General features: G+C 37.0%; 1 protein-coding gene across 6 annotated transcripts in view; it reads left to right on the top strand.

The window, feature by feature from the left end:
- The window catches only part of LOC125253970 (protein unc-13 homolog C), a 244034-nt gene that overhangs the window by 185539 nt on the left and 30575 nt on the right, over window positions 1-27920 (top strand). For 3 of the 6 annotated variants that reach the window (XM_048168259.1, XM_048168258.1, XM_048168256.1), the window contains 6 exons: window positions 1436-1513; window positions 3473-3499; window positions 12640-12728; window positions 13861-14001; window positions 14098-14221; window positions 17401-17460. In XM_048168259.1, the coding sequence (XP_048024216.1) occupies window positions 1436-1513; window positions 3473-3499; window positions 12640-12728; window positions 13861-14001; window positions 14098-14221; window positions 17401-17460 (519 nt within the window). The remainder of the gene's footprint in view (window positions 1-1435; window positions 1514-3472; window positions 3500-12639; window positions 12729-13860; window positions 14002-14097; window positions 14222-17400; window positions 17461-27920) is intronic. The other 3 variants (XM_048168261.1, XM_048168260.1, XM_048168257.1) reach the window with 2 other exon arrangements.

The raw sequence follows: 27920 nt of genomic DNA, 5'->3' as shown, positions 1-27920 counted from the left end.
TTATTACCATCATTCAAGGTCCAGAAAGGTATTAAAGACATCGTTAAAATTGTCAACGCAACTACAGTGGTTCAAACTTAATGTTATGAAGTGATGAGAATTCTTTTTGTGCGCAAAAACAAAACAAAAATAATGACACCCACAGCCTGAACCATTGATACAAGGCAGGATGGATCCAAGCTTTCATGTTGTTTACGCCAAATTCTGACCCTACCATCTGAATGTCACAGTAGAAATTGAGATTCATCAGACCAGGCAAGGTTTTCCCAATATTGGTGAGCCTGTGTGAATTGTAGCCTCAAATTTCCTATTTTTAGCTGACAAGAGTAGCACCCAGTGTGGTCTTCTGCTGCTGTTGCTCATCTGCTTCAAGGTTCGACGTGATGTGTGTTCAGAGATGCTCTTCTGATTACCTCAGTTGTAACGAGTGGTTATTTGAGTTACTTTTGCTTTTCTATCAGCTCGAACCAGTCTGGTCATTCTTGACTCATCTCTGGCATCAACAAGGCATTTTCACCCACAGAACTGCCGCTCACTGGATATTATTATCAGACCATTGTCTGTAAACCCTAGATATTGTCGTGTGTGAAAATCCCAGAGATTTCTGAAATTCTCTGACCAGCTCATCTGGTACCAACAACCATGCCACATTCAAAGTCACTTAAATCACCTTTCTTCCCCATTCTGATGCTCCGTTTGAATTTCAGCAGATCGTCTTGACCATGCCTAAATGCATTGAGTTGCTGCCATGTGATTGGTTGATTAGATATTTGCGTTAACGAGCAGCTAAAAAGTGGCTGGTGAGTGCATGTGGTTTATATGATAAAACTAATCTAAAAGTTAAGATATAATATTTTTAATCATTTAAACAGGCTTTTGAGGTTTGGCCAGAAAAAACTAAACCAAATCTTTTCACTATATATATGTATATATATATATTGAAAAGATTCAATGCATGCATTGAATGCATTAGGGCAACCTACTGAATATATTAATAACTACTCTGACTTTAAAAACAAAATACAACCGACTATAAATATTATTAGATATAAAAGAAAAATTATGCTTTAATATCACCTTTGTTGTGCATCATTTATTTTCAAAAAGGAATGCGTGTTTGAATCAATACAATTGCGTTCGATTGTGAAATTCTGGCAGTTCTCTGGAGAGGCAGAGGCATAGATTTTACGTAATGAAATTCAGATTTACTGCCACTGATGAAAGTTAGATGTGCAAACTCATGTCACTGACAACCATCATCATCATCAGCATCCAGACGAATCAATGCCCATGTGTATGTATTTACAGAAGTCTTCTAGTAAAAAAACGTCTCCTTGCATTAGGATGGTGGAGGGTTTTAAAGACCGAATGCATCTGGAAAGGAGGACAGTCGATTAATCATGAAATATCTTGTCTATTTTTCTTCTCCTGACAGCCCTGCATCATCTTGAACAACATCCAGCAGCTCCGAGTTCAGCTGGAGAAGATGTTTGAGTCCATGGGAGGAAAACAGGTTGGGAATCTAATCAATATTACTGCAACACTCCACAACAATGTTTTCCCACTAACTGTCTGTGTGAGTTAAGATGTAGAACATGCCTTGCTGTAAAGCTGCGTTCATGACATGTCATATTGCTGTAATTATGAGTCTATTTAGTTCATAGCTTCAGCAGTTACAGGTGGTTACTTACCTACATCAGCATATTGCTGTTTTATATGTCATTGCATAGTCAGTGTTACCTTGGGCACTTTCTGTGTTTCTTTAAGATAAGAATTTAATGATTCTGGTTCAGATTCTGATTCCACTCTGAACAGTTATAATTCCCTTATGACTGATGATGTTTTCAGTATTTAAAGAATAATTAGGCCTAATTATATACTTAACAAATCTAAACAAAAACAATGGTGTTCTGGAAATATTTTATTTTATTTTATTCTAAATGACCATTTATTTGGAACAAAACTGTGAATGTATATCTTTATCTTTATACATTATACAGTATGAACAACCAGTCAGAAATTGCACACTTCTCACAAAATACAGTAATATTCAATAATTATAATGTCAACAATGAGTGATTCAGTCAGTGAATTGTTAAATTAATTCAAACTAATATGAGCTGAGACAGATTTTTGAATCTTATAGTTTGATTCAGCTTTATGTTGTTAGTAGGACTACACTGTTGATGTTGTTGTTTTTTTGCATGTTTTTATTGTTTGCAAACAGAGCATAACATGCATTGTCTTTGTATTGTTTTGCATAAGCTAGACTTTTTTTTCTAATCACATTTAATTTAGACTGCAAACTTACAAAAATTTTAGATCCATTAGTAGCGCATGTCGCTGAATAGTGATGCAGGAAACACTGTTGTATGTTTGGTTAGCATTGACAGGAAAAGCACTGTTAAAGGGATAGTTCACCCAAAAATGAACATTTGATGTTTATCTGCTTACCCCAGCGCATCCAAGATGTAGGTGACTTTGTTTCTTCAGTAGAACACAAATGATGATTTTTAACTCCAACCGTTGCCGTCTGTCAGTCTTATAATGTGGGTCAATGGGAACTTCTTTTATAAGAGTAAATAAAACTTGCTTAGACAAATCCAAATTAAACCCTGTGGCTCGTGACGACACATTGATGTCCTAAGACACGAAACGATTGGTTTGTGCGAGAAACCGAACAGTATTTATGTCGTTTTTTACCTCTAAAACACCACTATGTCCAACTGCGTTCAGCACTCGTTTAGTGAGGTCTGATCGCGCTCTCACAGCAGAAGTAATGTCTAGCACTCATTGAAGTATATGCGCGAGACATCACTGCCGTTGTCAGAGCGCGATCAGACCTCACTAAACAAGTGCTGAACGCAGTTGGACATAGTGGTGTTTTAGAGGTAAAAAACGACATAAATACTGTTCGGTTTCTCGCACAAACCGATCGTTTTGTGTCTTAGGACATCAATGTGTCGTCACGAGCCACAGGGTTTAATTTGGATTTGTCTAAGCAAGTTTTATTTACTCTTATAAAAGAAGTCCCCATTGACCCACATTATACGGCTGACAGACGGCAACGGTTGGAGTTAAAAATCATCATTTGTGTTCTACTGAAGAAACAAAGTCACCTACATCTTGGATGCGCTGGGGGTAAGCAGATAAACATCAAATTTTCATTTTTGGGTGAACTATCCCTTTAACAGAACTATGAAAAAATCAAGAAAAAATCATTCCCTGTCCCTCAAACCTATTCAAGATTTTAAATTATTAAAGAATTTAGGTTAATTAATGCAGTGATCACTGATAGCCACCTCATAATTACTGGAAATCTGTCATGGTGTGAACACAACTTAACATCCCATGTGAATTTTGCATGCATGTTGTGATGCTTCTCTCTCTTCTGTAAATGTGATAAACCTCTCCAACTATGACAATGTCCTTGTTTCTTGTCATTCCCGTCTCCTCTGGGCTCTTGCACCAGGAGGAAGGGACTGTGGTCTTCTGCAAGGTGTGTGGACAGGTTTCCTCTAACATCTCTCTTGGCCAGTGCTCTACAGCCAGACCAGCTGCAGAAATCAGTAGAATCCTGTCATCATTTACTCACGCTCATGTCGTTCCAAACCCAGAAGACTCAAGTCTTCTGTGCAAAATAGAAATGGGTTTGGAGCAACATTAAATGACAGTGAATGAAGACTGAACCAGATCTCTGCAGCTTTCTTATTGTGAATTCCGGCTGTAGTGTACGGCCTTATTTCATCCCAGTTGATCAGTTTTACTGGCCAGGTTTGAGCAGCACGACCGCTCTCACACCCATTGAAACCCACCTCACTTCCTGTCACTCTTAATTCCCTCAAGAGCATGCCACACCTGCTCGAGTTATCTGGCATGAAACCTCACAAGAACGATTATCTTCAATAACTGAGGCTGCTAATCCTCAACTACAAATGGACAGTTATGCCAAAAGTGAACCTTCTGTCATCATTTACTCACCCTCATGCCCTCAAATAATTATTTACATCTAAATTGAAGTTGTTTGTATTTGAATTACATATAAAAAATTTCCATGCATTTGGATTATGCAGTTTTAACATTAACTAAGGAACTTAATGTGATGCATATTTGTTAGTCATACATAAATGAAATGGGTAAGAAAAAAAACAGTTGGTAACATTTTATAATAAGGTTCAATCTGTTAACATTAGTTAACTATATTACAGTACCTGTCAAAAGTTTGGAAACATTACAGTTGTTTAATGTCTTTGAAAGAAGTCTCTTATGCTCACCAAGGCTGCATTTATTTCATCAAAAATGAGGAAAAACTGTAATATTGGAAATATTATTACAAATTAAAAGAACTGTTCTCTATTTGAATATATAATTTATTCCTTTGATAGCAAAGCTGATTTTTCAGCATTATTACTCCAGTCTTCAGTGTCACATGATCCTTCAGAAATCATTATAATATTACTGAATAGTTTATTATTAACTATTTCCATACATTTTATTTTTTTAAATCGTCATATTTTCAAAATACATGTATTCAAATTGATTAGAATCAGCATAAATCTGTTCATTCTGAAAACAATTACATTTATTGATTTAAAAAGTATGAACATGGTTGAAATATGGCTATCTGAGGAACAAGCAATAGTCAATTAGTTAAAATGTATGAGACTGAAACAAATTGGATTCATTGACGATAAATATATAAACCTGGATATTATATATTTAAAACACGTTGAGTTTATTAGTACCATTACAGAAATCTTACCTGTTTCATTTATATATGACTGACAAATATGCATCAAATTAAGTTTATTAGTTTGTTTATGTTGAAACTCTTTTCTATATGCAATTTAAAAACATATATCTTAAATTTAGGCCTGAATTTTTATTTGAGTGTGTCATTTCAAACCTGTGGAACACGGAAAGAAAATTTTACAAGAATGATTATTCTTTTCCATGCAATGTAAGTAAATAATGAATGGCGAATGAGCTCCAAAAGTGACAAAACAGCACCTTAAAAGTATCATAAATGTAGTCTTTATGACTCATGCTCATGCATATATCATGCAACTCTTCTGAAGACATATGATTTGTGTGAGGTACACACTCAGAATTTAGGTCAAAATTCACAAATATATCACACGTGTTACATTTGGGTGTTTTTTGGAGCATAAAAAAACATTCATTTTCATTGCATTGCATCATTTCCCTTTGGAAACGAGATGCATGAACATATTGCCTAACTTCTTTTATGTTCCATGCAACAAAAAAAAAAAAAAAAAAAAAGAAAGAAAGAAAAAATGAGAACGCGACAGATTTAAATTTATATGAAGTGTGTAAATTATGACAGGATTTTCATTTTTTGCTGAACTAACACTTTACTGACAGCCACCAAGGTTGTTTTGCCTGAACTTGCATTTTAACCATGTTCAATGTTCATGGTTCATTTGGGTACCAGAGTTTGGGCTTCAAGAGGTTTTAGCTTGGCCCTGATGTTTAGGTTGATCTATTCTCCAACCCTCCAAAATTTACCCTGCTGGCAAAAAAAATATATATATTCCCAACTACACTCCATTACTGCATTGACATCTGTATGGTTTCGTATACAGCTGTCATTGAAAGACGTTCCATAATATGGTGAAATCACTGGGCAGACATAAAAAACTTCAAAATCAAATTAAAGATTTATAAAGTGAGATCATTGTGTGAGTGCCAGAGGTGTGTCAGATTAAGGTTATATGTCTTACCTCTCTTGAAATTAAGGCTACAGGCTACAGTGCTTAAAAAGGGATTCCAGCTGTTTGAAAGTGTGACTAATTTATGAATTCTGCTTCCTTTATGAAACTCCAGTTCATTCTGAGGGAGCAAAAGCGAAATGCTCCAAATATAACCCTGCCCTGCTCTGGCAGCACCACCGTTCCCAAAGCAATTAGCAAACTGAAAGAAAAATGCAATTACAGTGACTCGTTATCATGGATTTATAAATATAAGATTCCGAACTGTCCAAGAAAAATTAATTGCGGAAGACAAAGTTAGCTGCAATACCGTCAGTCTGACGCAGGGCCTCAGGGAGTAAGCGGCGCGCTGAGGGTCTGCAGCGGTGAAGAAACTGACCGCCTTCAAGCATCTGTTATCTGCCCATTAACGATATGAGGCAGACCACAGGTGCAGTATACAGGAGTAATCTTTTGTACAATTTCACATCATGATTCCCTAATTATGATTCGAATTAGAATATAATGAATTTAGTTATAACTTAACATTGTTAATATTTCACTTATGAAAAGTGGTTTTAGACCATTATTTAACACAAATCTGTCTCTAATTATTATCCCCACTGTGAGTCAGGCCTCCTTGTTTCAGATATTTTTACATGTAAGTAAGGTCACTCCTTATCTTTTCTGGGTCTCATGGGTAAATCTTTCCAAAAACCTTTCTGGTGCCACTTTTTTATATTTCAAAAACAAAAGAAGAGTTCAGATGCAAAAGCCTCTAAGTGCCATCTGAAATTTTCTTCTAAAATTAGCATTTTTATCAAGCTTGTATGTTTATGTTCAGTTATTTCACTTTAATGGCAATGAAAAGGACCCATTAATTGCCATTAAAGTGAAATTACTGAACATACTGAATTTTAGAAGAAAATTTCATGGCACTTAGAAGCATTTGCATCTGAACTCTTCAAAAGTAAAAAAAAAAAAAAAGTATCAATTATATTTATCCCCACACTAAATTGTCATAAAAGCAATGTGGGGAGAAAAAAAAAAGAAGAATTCTCATTCCCATAATGTTTGCATATATTTCTTGGTACGTTTACCCGACAACGATGTAGTTAGAAACGGAAAAGTTTTTCCTTTGCGTTTTTAAAAGATGTTTTGTGTACAGATGACAACATTGTCAAAATGATCCCCATTCACATGGATCCACGAAAACGACTAAAAACGATGCATGCTAGACCAGTAGCTGCCGATGTTAGATTTGACGTATGTAAATAATGTGTGCAGTAAATCTACACTTTTCTGGAGAAGGGTTAATAAACTCAGTATCTTGAGCAGCACAAACACAGTCCTGTAGTCCGCCATTGTTTTTTTGGTTGTCAAGTACTCGCACATGCCATAATACGCATGAAGTCACAGTTTTCACAAATTCGTGGTTTTGTAGTTTACTCAGAGACAATAATAGTGCCATTTATCATTTTCAAAAGTTTGAGTTTTCAGGTCCCCAAACGCTGTTGTCATGTAGATGAACAGCCAAAACGCATAAAAAGTTTTCAGTTTTTTTTGTTTTGTTTTTTTGTTGTTGTTGTTGTTGTTGTTGAAAATGGTGTTGTGTAAACTGGGCCATTTAGTTACAGAATTTATTTGAGACTTTATTTAATAATTTATAATTTAAGAATTATATAAACAATTTATTTTATTTAAATCATTTTTATATTGAAGTATAAAATACTTTTAAATAATATATTAATATGGCAATACACTACCATTCAAAAGTTTGAGATTTGGTATTTTTTTCTTGTTTTTTTTAAATTTTAAAAGGTTTTTTTAAAAAGTCTCTTATGCTTTTGATCATTTCTTAATCAAAAATACAGTAAAAATAGCAATATTGTGAAATGTTATTACAATTTAATTGTTATTACACATTTTGTTTTCTATTTAAATGTATTTTCAAATGTAATTTACTCGTGAATTTTCAGCATCATTACTCCAGTCTTCAGTGTCACATGATCCTTCAGAAATCATTCTAATATGTTGATTTGCTGCTCAAGAAACATTTCTGATTATTATCAGGATTATTTGATGAATAGAATAGTTCAAAAGAATCAATATATTTTAAACAGTCAATATCTTTTGTAACATAAATGTCTTTACTCTCACTTTTGATCAAATTAATGCAACCGTGCTGAATAAAAGCATACAGTTGAATATGATACAATGAATATGAGATTTATTCACATCATGGTAATGAGAATTGGGATGGTGGTGATTTAAAAAAATAGACTTTTCATCAAGCACAATATAATTTCTTTTTTTCTTTTATTTTTTTTTAATTTTGCAGATTAAACCTTCTTAATGGGTCACAATTGCAAAGTATTTGTTGTGTTTGTTATCAGTCAGAATTACCTCCATCGCTACTCTGTCAGTGACCGACATCTCCTCTGGTCTCCATTAACCTGATGAGGTCTCTTGCATGAGCATCGGCCATCTGCCATCATTGATTGATCTGGCCACCCCTCTGCTTACCGGGAACCATAAACGCTGTTACAATTCACAAGTCAGCCATCCATCCCTGACTACATGGACGTCCTGCCTCACCTAAGCACAGCTATGGTGTTGTACAAGAACATTGCCATTGAAATGCAACTAATAAACATAGGAATCATAGAAGAAAAACTTTTTGGTAACACTTTATTTCAGTGGTCCACTTTAGACATTCTACCATGTAACTTTGCAACTACATGTAAAATACTAGTAATTAGAGTATTAGTGGTCAATCTGCTTAATATCTGCTAACACTTTATTTTGATGGTTCCCCAACAGACATTCTACTGACTGTAAGTAACTTCGCAACTACAGAGGTTGGACAATGAAACTAAAACACATGGTTTTAGACGGTGTAGGGTCTCCTTTTGCATCCAATACAGCACCAATTCATCTTGGGAATGACAGATACAAGTCCTTCACAGTGGCCAGAGGGATTTTGAGCCATTTCTCTTCCAGAACAGTTGCCAGGTCACTATGGGCCTGTTTACACCTGGTCACTTCATGCGTTTTCTCTAATCAGGTCGTGAAAAGACCAGGTCTAAATGCCCTCCGAAACACATTTGAGACGGATTTAAATCCAATCGCTCAAACCACCTCAGGAGGTGGTCTGGGATGCATTCCAGTCAAAACTGAACAAGTTTAAATGCATCTGGTTGTTGGAACCACATATGGAAATTTAACTCCTCCCAAAAATGCTAAAAAATAAATGTGTTGAAGCATATTATAGGTTATATGATGTTATATTCAGATATGACAACGCTACTGCATCATGCATCACCACAGGTGAGCGGCTGATCATCTCTTCTGCAAGACAACGTGCAAACTGCCGCAAATCAAACTGAAACTGATTTATCAAACTGATTAAGTCGCAGGTGCTCAAAACATAATCATCTTCATTAAAAGTAATGAGACTAAATGATCTTACCAGTGCTGTTGCCGCGCTCTCTCCTATTGAAGTCTTTGATTTTGAAATTAGCTGATAATCAATAAAATATAGCTCATATTTGTTGCTTTCGATGACGTGAACTCCATGAAATCTGCATATAGCATGGGAATTGAAGCCATTTTGCAGAGACACATTTATGTGGCCAAGTTTAAATGGAATCGTTTTTAAAAATTAGATAGCTATCCAATCAGAGAAAACGCATGAAGTGACCAGGAGTAAACAGGCCTTGTGTGATGCTGGTGGAGGAAAACATTTTCTGACTTACTGCTCCAAAATAACCCAAAGTGGCTCAAAAATATTTAGATCTGGTGACTGTACAGGCCTTGGGAGATGTTCAACTTCACTTTCATGTTATTCAAACCATTCTGTCACAAGTCTTTCTGTGTGTATTGGTGCATTATCGTGTTGATACACGGTACCCCCTTCAGGGTACAATGTTTGAACCATTAAGTGCACATGGTCCTCCAAAATGGTTCAGTAGTACTTTACAGTGACGTGCCCATCAAGCACTGTAGTGAATGCCATGATATTGCTGCCCAAGCCATCACTGATCCACCCCTGTGCTTCACTCTGGGCACACAGTCTGGGTGTTAAGCCTCTTTGGGGATTCTCCACACCGTAACTCCCACGGATGTGGGAAAGACAGTGAAGGTGGACTCATCAGAGAACAATATATGATTCACATTGTCCACAGCCCAAGATTTGCACTGTTGTCACCAGTGAAACTGACATTTGGCATTGGCACGCCGCACGAGTGACCAAAAGTTTGGCTATAGCAGCCCAACCATGAATATTGGCTCCCGACGAACAGTTTTGGTGAAATCAGGAGAGTCTAGGTGTGCAATTAATTCTGCAGTGAGTTGAGCAGCTTTGGTTTTATGCTTTTTGGATACAATCCAGGTTAGTACCTAGACATCCCTTTCAGACAGCTTCCTTTTGTTTCGACATTTACTCCTGTTGGATGTGATTCGTCCTACGTGGTGGTATGCCGACATTACCCTGGATACCATAGCTCTCGATACACCACAAAGACTTGCTGTCCTGGTCACAGATGAGTCAGTGAGACATGCACCAACATTTGTCCTCTTTTGAACTCTGATATGCCTCCCATTATTATTGCAATATTTCATGTACAGCTATGCTATTGCACATCAAATTCAACCTTAACATTCTACTCTTACTGTTGGAATGTAAAATCAGTGAAGATTGGCCAACAGGCCATGCATATAAAGGCATGAAACCTCCAACACTATATTGGCCAGTGTTTCAGTTTCATTGTCCAAGCCCTAACAACTAACCCTAACCCAGTGGTTCTAAAAGTGTGGGGCACACCCCCCAGGGGGGCGCGCAGGTACTGCAGACGGGCGCGGAAGATCAGCAGAAAAAAACACCAAAAAAACAGCCGTTGCAATGGTGTTCAAAGTGTGAATAGTGGTTGGCGCTCTGCCCTTATAAAGTGGCAGTGAACGCCAATTCCACCGAATCATTCTTAATTAGTCCGTTGACTTGTCACCATCTGAGCAAGCCCGACATAAATTTCCTCACCATAGAAAAGCACCTCTTCAGCGGATGACATCATAAGCTGCTATTGTAAACACGACAGCGTTACGGCAAGAAGACTATCAAAAGAGCCACTGCAGCCACTGATTATATATTGTTCATGCAAAGCATCAATGAAAAGTTAATATTTTTATCTAAATTAAAAGTTATGCTCTGATCTATTAATACAGTATGCCTCACAGTTTTACCATATTCAGAGATGAGCAAGTCCAGTTTACAGTTTACTTGTGCAACAAACCTTGTTTTCTCTGTTTTCCTTGTAAAGGCTTTTAAAAATGGTCCTTGTTGTCAGTATTTATGAATAGCACTTTTATGCAGAATTACTTTGGTTTTCTGTAGTAATTCAGCCCTTAGGGTGTTGTAAAAGTGTAATTGAAAGTAGTTTTGGATGAATGTTTCAGCAAGTGCATTTTGAAGTCATTTCCACTAGGACACATTTTGTGTGACTTGAAAAGTCTGCAAATATTGGCCACTGTTTTTGACTGCACTGTGATGAATACAGTCAAATGAGAAGTAGACCGGAGCTTCACGTAAAGAAATCCAGTGTGCGTTATCAGTAAAATCCACTTTTGTGATGCAGACATAGTGATGTTTGAATGCCAAACACCTGAGTCTCATTGGCTCATCTGCTCTCATGCCGCTGATGTGGTGAGAGGCTTGTATTGAATTTGCAGTCATCATTAGTCAAGCGATTCTTCAGTCAAGACCTTTTCAGAGGCTGAGCATGCTTGACTGAAAACTCGCTGTGCACTGGCAGATAAAATCACCAAACCATGGCATGAAAACAAAGCTGTCAGCCAGTAATCTGAATCAAGTGAACCTATGTTAAAAACATGAAATATACAACCTGGTCCAAAGGGGATATTTGTTTTTAACAACCTTACAAATTCGAATAAACCATCAAAATATGTGGAAAATATTTTATATTTTTTAAATAATTTAAATATGAAGAACAAAACGCTTTTTTGTTTTAATATGGAAAAAAAGCATAGAAAAATCAGGAAAAAATAATATTTTATTCATTCTCTCTTGTTTTTTTTCATGTGTATATAATTTATTTGTATGACAGTCTGGCCAAATTATGTCAGCACAATTTGGCATGTTTCATTGCGTTATCACAAATAAAACAATTGACTCCAATAAAACAATTTATAACAAGTAAATAATAATTAAATAATTAAAAATAAATAAAATGTAATTACAGAAAAGTTGGTGTTCAACAAGGTTACTCCACTGCTGGACATCATAAAATATGTATATTTCATTGACAGCAGTAATACAAAATATTTGTCCCTATGACACTGGGATTATTTACTGTATCTCTTTTATTCTTAGCGTATTTTTGACAAATATCACAGGTCATTGTGTTACTCACTGCATCATGTACAGAATGAGTCAGTCTCCATCACTCTGTAAATCTGCAAATGTCAGAAACAAAAACACTGTAATTTTGTTCCTTTTTTTTTTTTCTTTAAAAACAACTTTCGGTATCCTAGATGCATTTTTAATGGTGAAATTTCCACTAAGGTAAAAGTTGTTAGAAGTTGGACAAGTTACTGGTGTGTTCAATTCAACTTTCTTTTTAATACTGAGTAAATGGATAGTAACTGTTTTATTTACTCAAACTCAAGTTTTATTAGCAGTTGGTTGGCTTGGCGAGTTTTAAATTTAGACCCTGGGTATGAATAATAAATGCATTTTTGTATAATAAACTGGCATTTTTAATTAAGAAGAGTTTAGTATTTGCAATGCAACATTACATATTTCATACAGGCATGTGACCTTATTGGTTGATTCTGAGTCTTCAGTACTTCCTGTTCCTGTCATATGTAGCATGCCCTGGTCACTAACAGTGATGCTGTGTGTCTCTTACAGCTGGACGCTGAGGCCAGTGATCTGCTCAAAGAACTTCAGAATAAGCTCAATACGGTGCTGGATGAGCTCAGCGGGGTCTTCGGCTCCAGGTAAAGTATCAGGGAACAACGGGTTAAGTTGCTGAGCTGGTGTACATGTAATGATATTTTGGTAACACTTTACTTAAAGCAAAGGTAATGCTAGTTATAGTGCCATTATATCTTTTCATAAATAATTGTAACCAAATTGCATTATAATATTTGCAGAAATGGGTTGTTTATCAGTAAGCAATAAGGTATGAGAGGTATCGTGAATAAGATACTATACAGCACAGCCGTGCTCAGCCATGCCGCTTTGCGTTGTGCCTAACAACCTGTAAACTTTCCCTAAAAGCCTTCCTTCCACCGGAAAAAATAGTCCCTGACCATGAACAGCAACAGAAGTTACATTATTACGCCATTAGATGGTGGCAAAGACTGTCTTAATAAGTGTGTCAGTCAGTAGCAAAGACTTTTAAATTGAAATACTGAATTGAGCCGCGTTTCCACCGAAATTACCCGGAACCATTTGTCCCAGGAACTTTTTTCCCCCCTCAGACCTACTGCTAGCTGCATTTCCGTTGCAGTCTAAAGTACCATGTAGTCCGGTGTGGTAGAACTGTGCGCGACTTTCTAGTTCCTGCTGGATTTCGTCCTCTGTATATAAGCTTAATAAAGCCTGAACCTCATTGTCAGTCCATCGGTTGTATTTTTTAAACTCCACTGTTGATTCGAATAGCAAACAACTCTTTACTGCACACACCACAACAGACAAAGTGGCTTTGTTGTGAACACGTAACAAGACACAACTGACAAATGCTTTGACTAGCACTGTCAGTCACGGGAAACACCCCTTAACTGCCAAAAGGACAAGATAGTATGCATATTATTGATTTATAGCTTTGATTACGTCAGATGAGATGATGAAAGTTAATGCATATAGATGAAAAAAATGGGAAATCATTCAAGGAATCATTCATAATAAGACCTGCGACATTTATGGACAAAGTAAATGGCATCCATTTTCCATTTGTTTCATGTTGCCTTCCGTGATTAAAAAGCATAGACATACAGACCATAAATGATAAAATGATACAAATTTATTTTAGCTTAAATGATAAAAAATGTGTTGAACATGTTTTCATTATCAAATGAAATCAAGTTACCTGTAATTATGAATGTTGTTTAACACGTCAATCCACAGTTTCAAGCCAGTGATTGAGGACTGTGTCAAACAAATGAACCAGGAGCTCATGCAGATGAAAGGAAATGCAGGGAACAAGAGTAACGCAGCCATGGATGCAGAGACTGTCCTGCGACCCCTCATGGACCTGCTGGACAAGAAGTAAGAAAACTGCAGAATTGCATTTCGTGAAACATGATAACCAGTTGCATTTCTGACTTTCACTCCATCCCTTCATCCCCCTTTTTTTCTCTCCAGCCTAATTCTGTTTGCTAAGATCTGTGAGAAGACAGTTCTCAAACGGGTTCTGAAGGAGCTGTGGAAAATAGTCCTCAACACCATCGAACGACAGATTGTTCTTCCGCCACTCTCAGACCAGACAGTGAGTGTAACACATGTCTTAGCCAAACGCACACACACGATTTAAGTCTATTCTGCATCTGCTCCTAACAGAAGCTTATGGAAATGTGAGAGAAGATACAATTCTAGGGACATCAGCTGAGTATAGAAAGAGAGGTGTTGGTCTTATTAAAAGATGAATGCTCATCATACTTACCAAGGAACACAAGCTGTTTTGTTTTATTGATTGATTGATGGTTTGATTGATTTAAAAAACAGTTTTATTCATTTTTTTAATAAAATAATAAATAATTTTATTTCATTATTTTATTTCATAGCTCAAAATATTTAATGAAGGCCTTATATATTTTACTATAAATCTAAAAATCTATCTATTTATAAAAATTATATAAAATATTTAATTACAAACACTTGCCAAACAGGTGAACATTTCACAAATCTAAGGTAGAACATTCAAAACATTTTTGAATTCTTTACATTTTTCCAGACATTTTTCAAAATTAATATCTTAATAGAAAAATTAATTCTGAATGTTTCAAGTCATGAAACAATACAAATGATTTGTGTATGCGTATCTTCTGCACAGTTTCCAGTGCAGGCTGCAAAATTAATAATACAGTGCACAGCATAAATGAGTACACCCCCTCTGAACAAATACAAAAGTACAATGTATTACAATACAAAAAATACAATGTATTTTCTTAATGATCTCTAATACAATTCATGGAAAGATGGCAAAACTAAAATGTATTAAACAAATACATAATAGAAACTGAGAAATATGTCATTAATAGCCATAAAATAAGTAAATTAGCAAATTATGTTTAAATTAAGGATTGCAGAAATGAGTACTCCCTAGATTTAATTCAGCAAATGTATAATATTCTAGTACTTAGTATGCCCTCTATAATTTTGAATATACTGCTCTGACCCTTCTTGGAACGGAGTGTACAAGTTCATGACAAATTGTCACATCTGTCCTGTTTAACTCCTGGATGATGAGCTCTTTAAATGCCCTGATCTTTAATGGGGAGTGTTGCTCAACTCGTCTCTACAGAATCAGGTGCTCAAGAGTGTTAAGATTGAATGCATACCTTCATTGTCATGTTGAAAAAATGCTCAACAATGCAGGGGATGAGGAAAGGGTAACATCTTCTGTTTCAAGTTTGTGTATTAAATTACACAGTGGTGTGGGAATTCATGACAGCATTGATAAAGCAAAACTCCCTCACACCTTCAGCACTCATACATCCCTATATAAGAGCTTTACTACCACTGAACTTTACTGTGGGAACCAGGCACTTCTCTCTGGACTCCTCCTCTAGAAACACCATAACATTTTGGATGCTGTTAGATCCAAAATGATTGATTTGGTCTCATGAGACCAGAGTATTGATTCCCAGAATCTATAATTTGTATATATGGGCCTTGGAAATGGCTGGAAACTGACTTTATTGTGATAAACAGTCACTCTTTTCATAGCTTTTGCTGGCTCTGAGACACTTGCTCGGTATTTCTCCTGCTCTTTGTCTAGCAAAAAAAAAAATCCCTCATCACTAAAAGAAAGCTTAAAATGAAGGCCTGATTATTTCAGGGGCCTTGTCACAAGTCCATTGTTTTTGAATTTCTGTGTTACTTTTGCTATATTTTCACACTTATAACAATGATTTGGTAATCCTCTTGCACCACTGTCCTCTTTTGTGCTAAGAAATAAGTCTTCTGACAGTTCTCTCCCAAGTGCTTCCATTGTTGTCAGCATTAAGTCTGAGAATGATTCAGTGGGCTATATAACACTTTTAATTGTCAAGAAATTACTTCTAATTAAATGTTTTGGTTCAACATACTTACCTGTTGATCAAACATTGCCTTACACTTACACCAGAAAATGTGTATTTCTTTTTATTTAGTAACTTGTAGGAGGGTGTACTCATTTTTGCTACACAACATTTTATCACCTTGATAAGAAAATCTTATTTTCCTGAATAATTTTGACATGCTTCTTTGGTAATTGATTAAGCAGACTTGCTGGAACATTATATCTCTAAAGAATCCTAACATGTCTTCTAAGTAATTGAGTAATTGCTGACTTTCACAAGTTTCAGAGCACTGTATTACATGTTTTGTCTCTTAGAAATGCACATTAGGTTGCAGATATAAATTTATGTTCATTAACAAAAATTGTAACTTCATTTTTATATAGTAAAATTTAAATATTCTGTTTGGGTTTATTAAAATTAACCATTGGTCATCCATAGTAGCATACATTTAGATCATGATAACCACGCATATATCACCTCACTACAATGGTAAAATGTAGGCTAACTATATGGTTTCTATGGTATTTGTATGAAAAACTGTAGCCTAAATACATATAGTATAAAAGCACAAATGCTATAGCTTAATCACAAAAATATTGTAATTATATTCCATTACTCCTTTAATACATTTAATACATGTCTACATCAATAATAAAATTTGATATGAATATTCCACATTTCTGCCACAATACCATGGTACAGTTAGTGACTTGACATTTGATATTCAACAGTGCTTTGATCTGCCTGCATTGACACTATTCTTTAACAGCTGCTGTGCAGCCAAAATAATGTACCAGTTATCAATGTAAAGCTGCTTTGACACAATCTACATTGTAAAAAGCGCTATATAAATAAAGGCTATAATAATACAGTTCTAATTATAAAAATCAATAAAAAATATAATGTTTAATGGAGGCCTTATATATTTTATTTCATAGCTAAATTAGAAAAAAATACCATATATGTTTTACTTTATAGCTAAAATTAAATCAAATATTTAATGGAGAGCTTATATATTTTTATTTATAGCTAAAGTAAAATTAAATCAAATTAAATATTTGATTTAATTTTACTTTAGCTATAAATAAAAATATATGTTGGACTTTTTTTTTTCATTTATACCTGAAAATTAAATGAAATGAAATGAAATGAAATGAAATTAGTGGCCTTCGTCGTTTTAATATTCCTGAAAGTGACATGAACAAACAAAATGTTCCTTCAGGAGTTTCCTGCCCATCTTCGTAATAAGCTGAATCAGCACCCAAAAATCCAAACATACTAAACAAATTCTATTTCACTCATTGAATGACATGCCTCCTGAGACAGTTAATTCCTAAAGGAGTGAATTACTTTTTGATTCTTTGTTTTGTGATTTGTTTAACAGCAAGGGGCTCAGATGATTTTCAGTGCTGCCAAGGACCTGGGTCAGCTCTCCAAGCTCAAGGTGAGGATTTTGTTTTGTAATCTATGCTAAATAAATTCTGGGTTCCCACTATATACACCGATCAGGCATAACATTATGACCACTGACAGGTGAGTGAATATTATCTCTTCATCACGGCACCTGTTAGTGGGTGTGATATATTAGGCAGCAAGTCAAAATACACAATGCATCACAGTTTGTTGCGTATGGGGATATATAGCTGCAGACCAGTCAGGGTGCCCATGCGTACCCCTGTCCACTGCCGAAAGCACCAACAGTGGGCATGTGAGCATCAGAACTGGACCACGAAGCAATGGAAGAAGGTGGTCTGGTCTGATGAATCACGTTTTCTTTTACATCATGTGGATGGCCGGGTGCGTGTGTGTCGCTTACCTGGGGAACACATGGCACCAGGATGCACTATGGGAAGAAGGCAAGCCGGCGGAGGCAATGTGATGCTTTGGGCAATGTTCTGCTGGGAAACCTTGGGTCCTGCCATCCATGTGGATGTTACTTTGACACGTACCACCTACCTTCGCATTGTTGCAGACCATGTACACCCTTTCATGGAACCGGTATTCCCTGGTGGCTGTGGCTTCTTTCAGTAGGATAAAGTGCCCTGCCACAAAGCAAATATGGTTCTGGAATGGTTTGAGGAGCACAACAACGAGTATGAGATGTTGACTTGGCCTTCAAATTGGCCTCCAACAAAATATTAGGTAGATGGTCATAATGTTATGCTTGATCATGTATTATGTGTCTTTAACAACTGTACTAACATATACATTTAAATTAATTATTTGAATCAAATTGTACTTGCATACACCTGCTTGTAATTACAGCTGTCAATAATTTCTGTAATTACATACACTACCACTCAAACGTTTGGGATCGGTCAGATTTTTAATGTTTTTAAAAGAAGTTTTGTCTGCTCACCAAGGCTTCATTTATTAAATTAAAAATACAGTAAAAACAGTAATATTGTGAAAAATTATTACAATTTAAAATAACTGTTTTCTATTTGAATATATTTTACAAAGTAATTTATTCTCGTGTTGGCAAAGCTGAATTTTCAGCATCATTACTCCAGTCTTCAGTGTCACATGATCCTTCAGAAATCATTCTAATATGATGATTAGTTCCTCAAGAAATATTTGTTATTATTATCAATGTTGAAAACAGTTGTGCACAGGATTCCTTGATGAATAGAAAGTTCAAAAGAACAGCATTTATGTAAAATACAAAGCTTTTGTAACATTATACACTACCATTCAAAAGTTTGGGGTCAGTAAGAATTTTTATTTTTATTTTTTTGAAAAGAAATTAAAGAAATTAATACTTTTATTCAGCAAGGATGCATTAAATCAATCAAAAGTGACAGTAAAGGCATTTATAATGTTACAAAAGATTAGATTTCAAGTAAACACTGTTCTTTTGAACTTTCTATTCATCAAAGAATCCTGGAAAAAAAAAATATATTGTACACAAATATTTTGTACAATTGTAAACAATAAATGTTTCTTGAGCAGCAAATTGACATATTAGAATGATTTCTGAAGGATCATGTGACACTGAAGACTGGATTAACGATGCTGAAAATTCAGCTTTGCCAACACAAGAATAAATTACATTTTAAAATATTTTCAAATAGAAAACAGTCATTTTAAATTGTAATAATATTTCACATATTTACTGTTTTTACTGTATTTTTAATTAAGTAAATTCACCCTTGGTGAGCTTGGTGAACTTCTTTTAAAAATATTAAAAATCTTACCGATCCCAAACTTTTGAGTGGTAGTGTATATAATTACAGTGTTGACCCTTCAGTTACCGCTTTACCCACCCTTTAATCTACCCATACCACCAAACCTGTCCTAAACTTACCCGTAACCCACCTCAATAGCAACGTCAACACATTACGTACATTGTACCTAGCAATTTTTTATTTTATTTTTTACTTAAAATGACAAAAAAACATGGCCTTCATGTGTTTGAACATGACCCCCAAAATGGGAGGTAATTGGTTTAATAATCAAGCCTCTGAATACAAATCTCTGTGTATCATATTGTAGGTGGGAGCGAGGCATGTTCAGTTTAAAGTGTTGTTTTCCTTCCTGACAGAGGAAGGAAAGACATAAAGGCTGCGACTGACAGGGAGTTTTACGTTTGTCAGATTTAGAAGGCAGCGCTCCTCGAGGACACAGAGCAGCAGTAGATATCCTCCCTGAGAAATTACAGCAGGGCTGGGGGCTTTCATGTAGCTCCCGTTTTACTACGATTGCTGTTAAAATGGTTTCCAGCTTATGCTAAGGCTTTGTAGCTGTCCGTCAAAAGCTTCCACCACTGCCCTTATGCCCGTTTACATCATTGCAGTCTCTCTGTAATCACACTGGAAAACTTTTCCGGTTGCGAGAGATTTGCTGGAATAAATATATCCGCCTGCTGAGGAGTTTAAGTCCAGAGAAGGATGGGCACTTTGGATCTGAGCTGGTGTCAGACAGATGGAGGGTTTCTCGTGATTATGTCTCAACAGTTCAGTCTTGTTTGTCCCTTTCTCTCATTTCATATTGCATTGAAACATCTCTGGTCAATTACAGCTTTACCTCAAAATGCTGTTTATGGCTCCTGTTCTCTGTGCTTCAGTGATTGTGAATAACCTTTAAAACCCCTTAAAAGGCTGCCTATGTTGGCAGATTACTAGGTTATTTACTACATTTTCACTATTCTACTGATTACCTTTGGTTGCTAAGGTGATTATCTGTGGTTGCTAAGGTGTTGCATTGTGCATCCAGTGAGATTTTTCTGTTTAATAAAAAGCTTTAAATGTGCAGTAACATTTAAAACACAATGAGTTATAAAATGTGCATTCAGTATTTGTGGAGGTGTTGGTCAGTCTGAAAGTGTATGAGCTGAAAAGAGAGTTGTCAGTGGATGTACAGACCATCTTAATACCTGATCAATACACTCGGTCGAAGTGCTAAAGGTGTGAATGCATCTTTAAAAAGGTGACCTTAAACTGGAAGAAGTCAATGGACAGAATCAGCTCTTACTACACAAACACATAGATGAACTTAAACCGATTTGATGTGGGATAAATTCACTCACACGCCACCCTGTTATCACTCTCAGGCTTATTTGTATTAAACTTTGCACCGCCACTGACCTGTGAGATTAAATGAAATTGAAGTTTAACTGCCTGACTTCTTGTCTTGAATCATGGTGAGGCCACAAAGTCTTCTGGGAGCTGTCACATTTGATTCTAATGAGCGGTAAGGAGCTCTCCAAGAAAGGTCTTGGTCAAAACGGCAAACATGACAAGCAAATCTGAATGCGCATTTTATGCACGGTATTTCATCAAAATTGTTTAAAGTCTGCATGAAACGGAAGTTGCGATAGGGTCATTCCATGTCCAATCAACCAAATTTCGGAAACTTCCCTGGCTCAAATTTTTGATTTTGTTTATATTTTTCTTTACAAAGATAAACATAAATAATGATGAAAGCAACAATATTAAATATCACTGATGTATATTTACTGAGTAATCCACTATTTTAGATTTTTAATTTTCAGCATCATTATTTTATTTTTACACAGAGATTGGTAAGTTTATAAGTAAAATCTGTTGACTTTAGCAATCTTTGTTTCATTATATGCCAACAGTGACAGTTCAAAAACAGCTAACAGCACATTTTGTGTTTCCTTTCGAAGGGGAACTCGCACTGCATCCCCAAGCGGTCGCTATGGTGAAATGCCTTCAGCATTTCCAGTGTCGGAAGCATGAGTCTAAATACAACAATGAACTTGACATTGGCTGGCAGCAGCCTATGACGTCATATCCAGTGCGACCGCGAGAATAAAAGGGCGCCTGTGAAATACGTCATCCCCTTTCTTGCCTTCAGGATACCTGTTTGTTTGAACTTGTGTCTAAAGGAGGCAATTATGGCAGGCACTAGCGCCAGTCTTTTAGGCAGTGTGTTCCTTTATGTCACCGTTATCTGACATGTGATGACACACACAATATGTGTGATATGTGCATGGGCGAGTAGCACTGCAGCTGAGGCAAGTAGAAGACTGAAGTCGTGGGGCTCGTAGATGGAGCCTGCGGATGAATTCAAGAAAAGTATGAATATTTCTCATTCAACTGCGGCTGACAAGAGCAAGCAGCAGGTCAAGTCGGAGTGGTGCTGCACACTATGGCTGTGTTGCAGGCCTACCAGGCCAATCTGCTGAAGGACCTGGATCAGGGCCAGGGGCTCCCTCCTGAGGTGGTAGAGGAGCTGCGCCCCACCACAGATTTGGCTCTCTGTGCCAGTAAACAACCTGCCGCCGCAACCAGTCGATTTTTGGAAGCCATGGTGGCTACAGTGAAATACATGGCGGCTCCGGTGAAAAAAATTGATTAAATACCGTCGGAAACTTCAGTTGGTCCAGAACTAAGCTGCCTGTATAATTACTAGAACCTCTTCCATTGAGCATATCTCTCCTGTCCTCTATCATCTACATTGGCTTCCTGTTAAATATCGGGTAGAGTACAAGATATCTCTCCGAATTGCTTCATATCTACACCCCGAAGCATACACTTCGATCTTCTTCTTCTGTTTCTCTTGTTGTACCCTATGTTCACTTAGTCACTATGGGGTCCAGGGTGTTCAGCTGTGCTGCTCCTCATCTCTGGAATTCTCTTCCACAATCTTTGCAAGAAAGTGATTGTCTGGCTATTTTTAAATCACGTCTTAAAACGTACCTATTTAAATTAGCTTTCTCTGATCAATTTTAAATATCTAATGTTAAATAGCTGTTGTTTTGTTGTATTGTGTCTTGATTGGTTTTATGACTATCATTCAACTGTACGGTGTCCTTGAGTGTTTTGAAAGGCACCTTTAAATAAAATGCATTATTTATTATTATGGAGAGACATCTCTGGGTGAACCTAGCCGACATTAGGGAGAAAGAGAAAAACATTCTCCTCGATGTGCTGGTTTGTTGAGATGGTGGTGGGGAAGTTTAGGGAGGCGAAGGCGTGCTCCGCTGATTTTGAGACCTTCATACTGTGCCGGTCCAGGTCCACGCCTCAGCCCGTGAGGGAGTCTGGCCCGTCCAAGTCTCAGGACTAAAAGGCTAGCGCGACCTCTCACACTCCTCCTCCTTCAAGGCGTAGAGCGTGGAAGAGGCATGAAATCAGAAGGAGAAGAAAATACCTGAGAGAAGTGATCCAAAATAAACGTGGTCAGTGTTTTAGGGTCCCAGAGGCAAAATAACATCTGCCTCTTTCCCTTGTTAGGCTTTCTGTGAGCCTACTTGGCTACTACAAGTGTCGCTATGCCTCCTCTACCTCGAAAAGAATTGTCTTTATTGAAGCCTCCACTCCTCAGAGCTCTGCTGGGATAGCAATTGTGAGTTGAGCCTCCTCGCCACTTATCCTGAGTGTGGTGTGTTGCTAGGTCTCCCCTCGAGTCGTTATGCTGAGGCCTTCCACTTCTTTGAGCTTCACTATGTTAGCAATTATGGGTAGTAGGCTCGGTGAGCTTCCTTGCAAGTTATCCTGAGTGTGGGGTGTTGTTAGGTCTCTTCTCAATTCAGAGAGTCGTCATATTGAGGCCTCTGCTCCCAGAGCTCAGCCAGGTATGCTGAATTTTAAGGCTCTCTGTGAGCCTCCTTGGCTACTGCATGCATTGTCAGGCCTCCTCTCACTAGAAAGAGTTATATTTATTGAGGCCTCCACTCCCTTGAGCTTAGCGACTAAGGTCTGCTAAGTTGGTAGGCTCTCTGTGAGCCTCCTTTCCTACTTTGAGCATTGTCAGACCTCCTCTCACTAGAGACAGTTATATTTATTGAGGCTTCCGCTCCTTTGAGCTCTGCTTGGATAGCGATTGTGAGCTCTCTGTGAGCCTCCTTGTAAGTTGTCCTTAGCGTGGAACGTAATTAGGTCTCCTCTCATTTTAAAGAGTAGTCATACTGATGCCTCCGCTCCCAGAGCTCGGCTAGGCGGTAAGATAGTATGCTGGGTTGTTAGACTTTCTAGGAGCCTCCCTGTCTACTAACCTTAAATGTGGAGTGTTGCTAGGCCTTTTTGTGAATCATTGTATTGAGGCATCCACTCTGTGGAGTTTCGCAAAACAGTATTCTGTAATGTGAATGCAGTTAGGCTTCCTCTCTCTAGAGCAGGGGTGTCCAAACTCGGTTCTGGAGGGCCACTGTCCTGCAGAGTTTAGCTCCAACTTACCACAACACACCTGCCTGGAAGTTTTCTGTTTGCCTAAAAACCTTGATTAGCTGGTTCAGGTGTTAAATTGGGGTTGGAGCTAAACTCTGCAGGACAGTGGCCCTCCAGGAGCAGGATTGGACACCCCTGCTCTATGGCCAGATTTACTAACAGCTTGCATTAGCGCAAACCCTCTTTTGGCATTAAAAAAAAACTACTGTTGGGATTTACAAAAGACGCGCAGTGCAAAATTAGTGCTGAAAAGGCATGGACTGAGTTGTTTTTGAGGCTGACCTTGCATATGCATTTGTCGGAGTTTCCCGTCCAGACGTAAAATTTATGGGAGGAGAATATTTAAATGAATAATGCAACGCGATTTACAAATATTTATGCTCGTAAATTTACTGGTATTTGCGTCATTTTTTAACACCCAAAAAACATGTCTTAACCGATTTTGCGACATGGCTGCAGTCGTTGTTGCTAGGAGGAGACACGCAGAATGCCAGAGGAACACGTTATAGGAACATATATATATATATATATATATATATATATATATATATATATATATATATATATATATATATATATATATATATGTACTCAAAGGACTCTTCATCCCTAAAGTGCAATGATCATAGACCATCAATGATCATAGACCAGAACTTCTCAAGAATGGAGGCCTCAATAGGAAGACTCTAGGCGCCAGATTTACTAAACAGGGCAAATTAGCGTGAGAGCACAATTCCACAAATGCGCTGATGGGAATGACATTGGGATGCAAATAAGCAGAGCTGATGCCTGATGCTGATGCTCTCATCAGGTGCGGGGCAACTTGTTACATGCAATCTGACAAATACGTACACTCTGCTTATTTATGTCCCAACGCTAATTTGCACTGCTCTTGTTAGATTGCATTGGTCATTATTTAAATGTTTTGACTGTCTGTGTTCTTTAATTTGCGCGTCAGCAGATGTAAGTTTAAATAACTGCCAACTGAACTTGCCATTCCCATCAGCCCATTTGTGGAATTGTGCTCTCACACTAATTTGCCCCGTTTAGTAAATCTGGCGCCTAGAGTCTTCCTATTGAGGCCTCCGTTCTTGAGAAGTTCTGGTCTATGATCATTGATGGTGCACTTTAGGGATGAAGAGTCCTTTGAGTCCTTTAACTTAGCTAAGCCAATAAGGCACTCATCCCTTCAGCATGGCAGTGTGGATATTCTGTTCCCTATAGCGACCCCTAGGGGACACAGCGCGAGTTCCCTTTCGAAAGAGAACATCTCAGGTTACTCATGTAACCATGGTTTCCTTAGAATAGGGAACAAGACATTGCATCCCTTTGCCATGCTTCAGGCATTCCTGCACATGTCTCCATTAGAAAAGAAGTGGATGACATATTTCACAGGTGCCCTTTTATACTCATGGTCGCACAGGTGATGACATCATAGGGTGCCGCCTGCCAATGTCAAGTTCATTGTCGTGTTTAGACTCATGCTTCAGACGCTGGTAATGGCAGAGGCATTCACCATAGTGACCCCTAGGTGAGCAGCGTCTCTTTACCTGTTCTCAGAGAACCATGGTTATATGCGTAACCTAAAACATTTTTTCCCTCAAGTTTGCATGCCTGTAACTCAAGAAGTATTAAAGATATCTTAATAACCTTTTAGATTCTGGTTCTTTTCAAACTTTCCTTTTGATATCTTCATTTTACATTCACATTTTCAGTGGTCAAAAACCAAGTGTGGGTCACTTTTTACACGGCTTATACTTTTTTCTTTTAAAGAAAAATATCTGAAGAACAAATAATGTTGAAACTAGAAACGTATCTTGTGTTTTTCTATCAACTCAATTGCATAGAGCGTACCTGTCTGAGTGCCATAAATATATCTTTTCCAAAATTTGCATGCCTGTAACTCTAAAAGTATCTTAATATCCTTCTAAATTCCCATTCTTAATAAACTTTCCTTTTGAAATCTTTATTTTCAAAGCCTTACTGTTCAGTTCTCAAAGCAGCTCCATGTTCAAATTGTTGAATTTTACCCATTTTCAGTGATCGAAAACCAAATGTGGTTCACTTTGCACATAGCTAATACTTTTTGCATTTAAAGAGGAATGTCTGAAGAATAATGTTTAAACTAGAAATGTATCTTGTTTCCCTCTCTGAGTACCAAAAATCCACTGAAAATGGTTAAGTTGAGGCACGTTAACTTGCTCAAACATATTTATAAGAATCTATATTTGAATAAGTTTTAGGGATATTTGGAAGATGGGATTTTGTTCATTTTAACAGCTTCTGAAGCTACCAAGAGTTCAAATACGCAGTATCGTAACTACACGTTACTGCATTGACATCCCTGGCTATGAGATTGAACCATATAGGGCCTTAAAAATGAAGATTCCAAAAAGAAGACACAAATCTAAAATGACATTAAGATAACTTTAACACATACGTCTTGCCGAAATTGAAGCCCTGCTTCCAACCATGGAGCAGGTATACAGACTATCCAAATCCCAGTCTGATCTTAATAACATGTTAAAACTGAAATACGAATATAATAATATTTTGAGTGAGCAGGTCAGTAATATGCTTCTTAAATTAAAATGTAAACAGTTTGAGCTGGGTGATAAACCTGATAAGTTACTCTCTCGGCAACTAAGAGGCATGCAGGCCAAAAGAGCTATTTTTCAAATTAAGTCAGACTCTGGTGTGCTGTTAACTAATCCAAAGGAAATAAATGCTTGTTTTCTTGAATTTTATAAGCATCTTTTTACCTCAAAATGTAACGTTTCCGATTCAGATATAACTGACTTTCTTGATACTATGGACATTCCGAAGCTTAGTGAGGCTGCCAGAGCAGAGCTGGATAAGGAGTTCACTTTGGATGAAATTTTGAAGGCCATTAGGTCCTTTCCTAATGGTAAGGCCTCAGGGCCTGACGGGTTCTGTGTTGAATTCTATAAAGCTCATGCAGATACAATTGGCCCTTTATTACTTAGAATGATAAATAATTCTTTTAAAAATAAACTGTTTCCTAATTCTCTCTATGAGGCAAACATTTGTTTATTATTGAAAAAAGACAGGGATGACACTGATCCTTCCAGTTATAGACCTTTAAGTTTGCTTAACTGCGACCAGAAGATTGTTGCAAAAGTGTTGGCCAACCGTCTGAGCAAACATATTGCCTCATTAATTCATCCTGATCAGACTGGATTTATTTTGGGTAGATTCTCCTTTTCAAATGTTCGGCGTCTGTTAAATGTTATGTATAGTGTAGGCTCTCAGAGGTCTAAGGCTGCCATTATTTCACTTGATGCCGAGAAGGCTTTTGATCAGATCGAATGGCGATATCTATATTCAGTGCTCGATAAGTTCGGGTTTGGTAAAAATTTTTGTGCATACATTGGGATGCTTTATGCAAACCCAAAATCCGCCATACTTACCAATCTGGACAAATCGGACTATATTCATCTTTATCGTGGGACAAGGCAGGGTTGTTGCCTTAGTCCCCTATTATTCAATTTGGCACTGGAGCCACTGGCCATAAGCATTCGGCACCATTCTGCTATTAGTGGCATTACAATTGGGTCTGTAGAGACCAGACTATCTTTATATGCAGATGATTTACTTTTATTTTTAAATGATGCTGTTGATTCTTTGCCCCCCTTAATGGATTTGATAAGTCATTTTGGTTCTCTTTCCGGGTATTCAATTAACTGGAAGAAAAGCATTTTTGTTCCTCTTGGCAGTAATTTTCCTAATAATTTGTAGAGTCCCTCCCTTTTAAAATTGTTCGTGATTATTTTACTTATTTAGGATTGGCAATTCCAACAGATCCAAAAGACATATTTAAGCTTAATTTTGTGGCTGCAATAAAGAGCCTTAAATCCACCATTGAAAAATGGAGAATCTTGCCATTATCTTTGATTGGCCGTATTAATGCTATAAAAATGGTGGCCCTACCAAGGTTTTTATATTTGTTTCAGAATTTGCCTATTTATCTCACAAAATCTTTCTTTAAAAATATAGACTCTATAATTTTTTCCTTTATTTGGGGTTTTAAGGCACATCGTATCTCTAAGGTACATTTAGAAAAATCTAAAACGCTGGGTGGATTTGCAATGCCAGTTTTTCAACATTATTACTGGGCAGCGAACGTAAGGGCTTTGATGTATTGGAATTATGGCTCACCCTGTTTTGATCAGTGTGCAGTGGATACCCCTAGCTGGATTCATATGGAATCTCATTCTGTAATTAAGAGCTCTCTTCCTGCCTTACT

The sequence above is a fragment of the Megalobrama amblycephala genome, linkage group LG19 (genome assembly GCF_018812025.1).
Source record: "Megalobrama amblycephala isolate DHTTF-2021 linkage group LG19, ASM1881202v1, whole genome shotgun sequence".
NCBI lineage: Eukaryota > Metazoa > Chordata > Actinopteri > Cypriniformes > Xenocyprididae > Megalobrama > Megalobrama amblycephala.
This window is presented reverse-complemented; position numbering and strand designations above follow the sequence as displayed.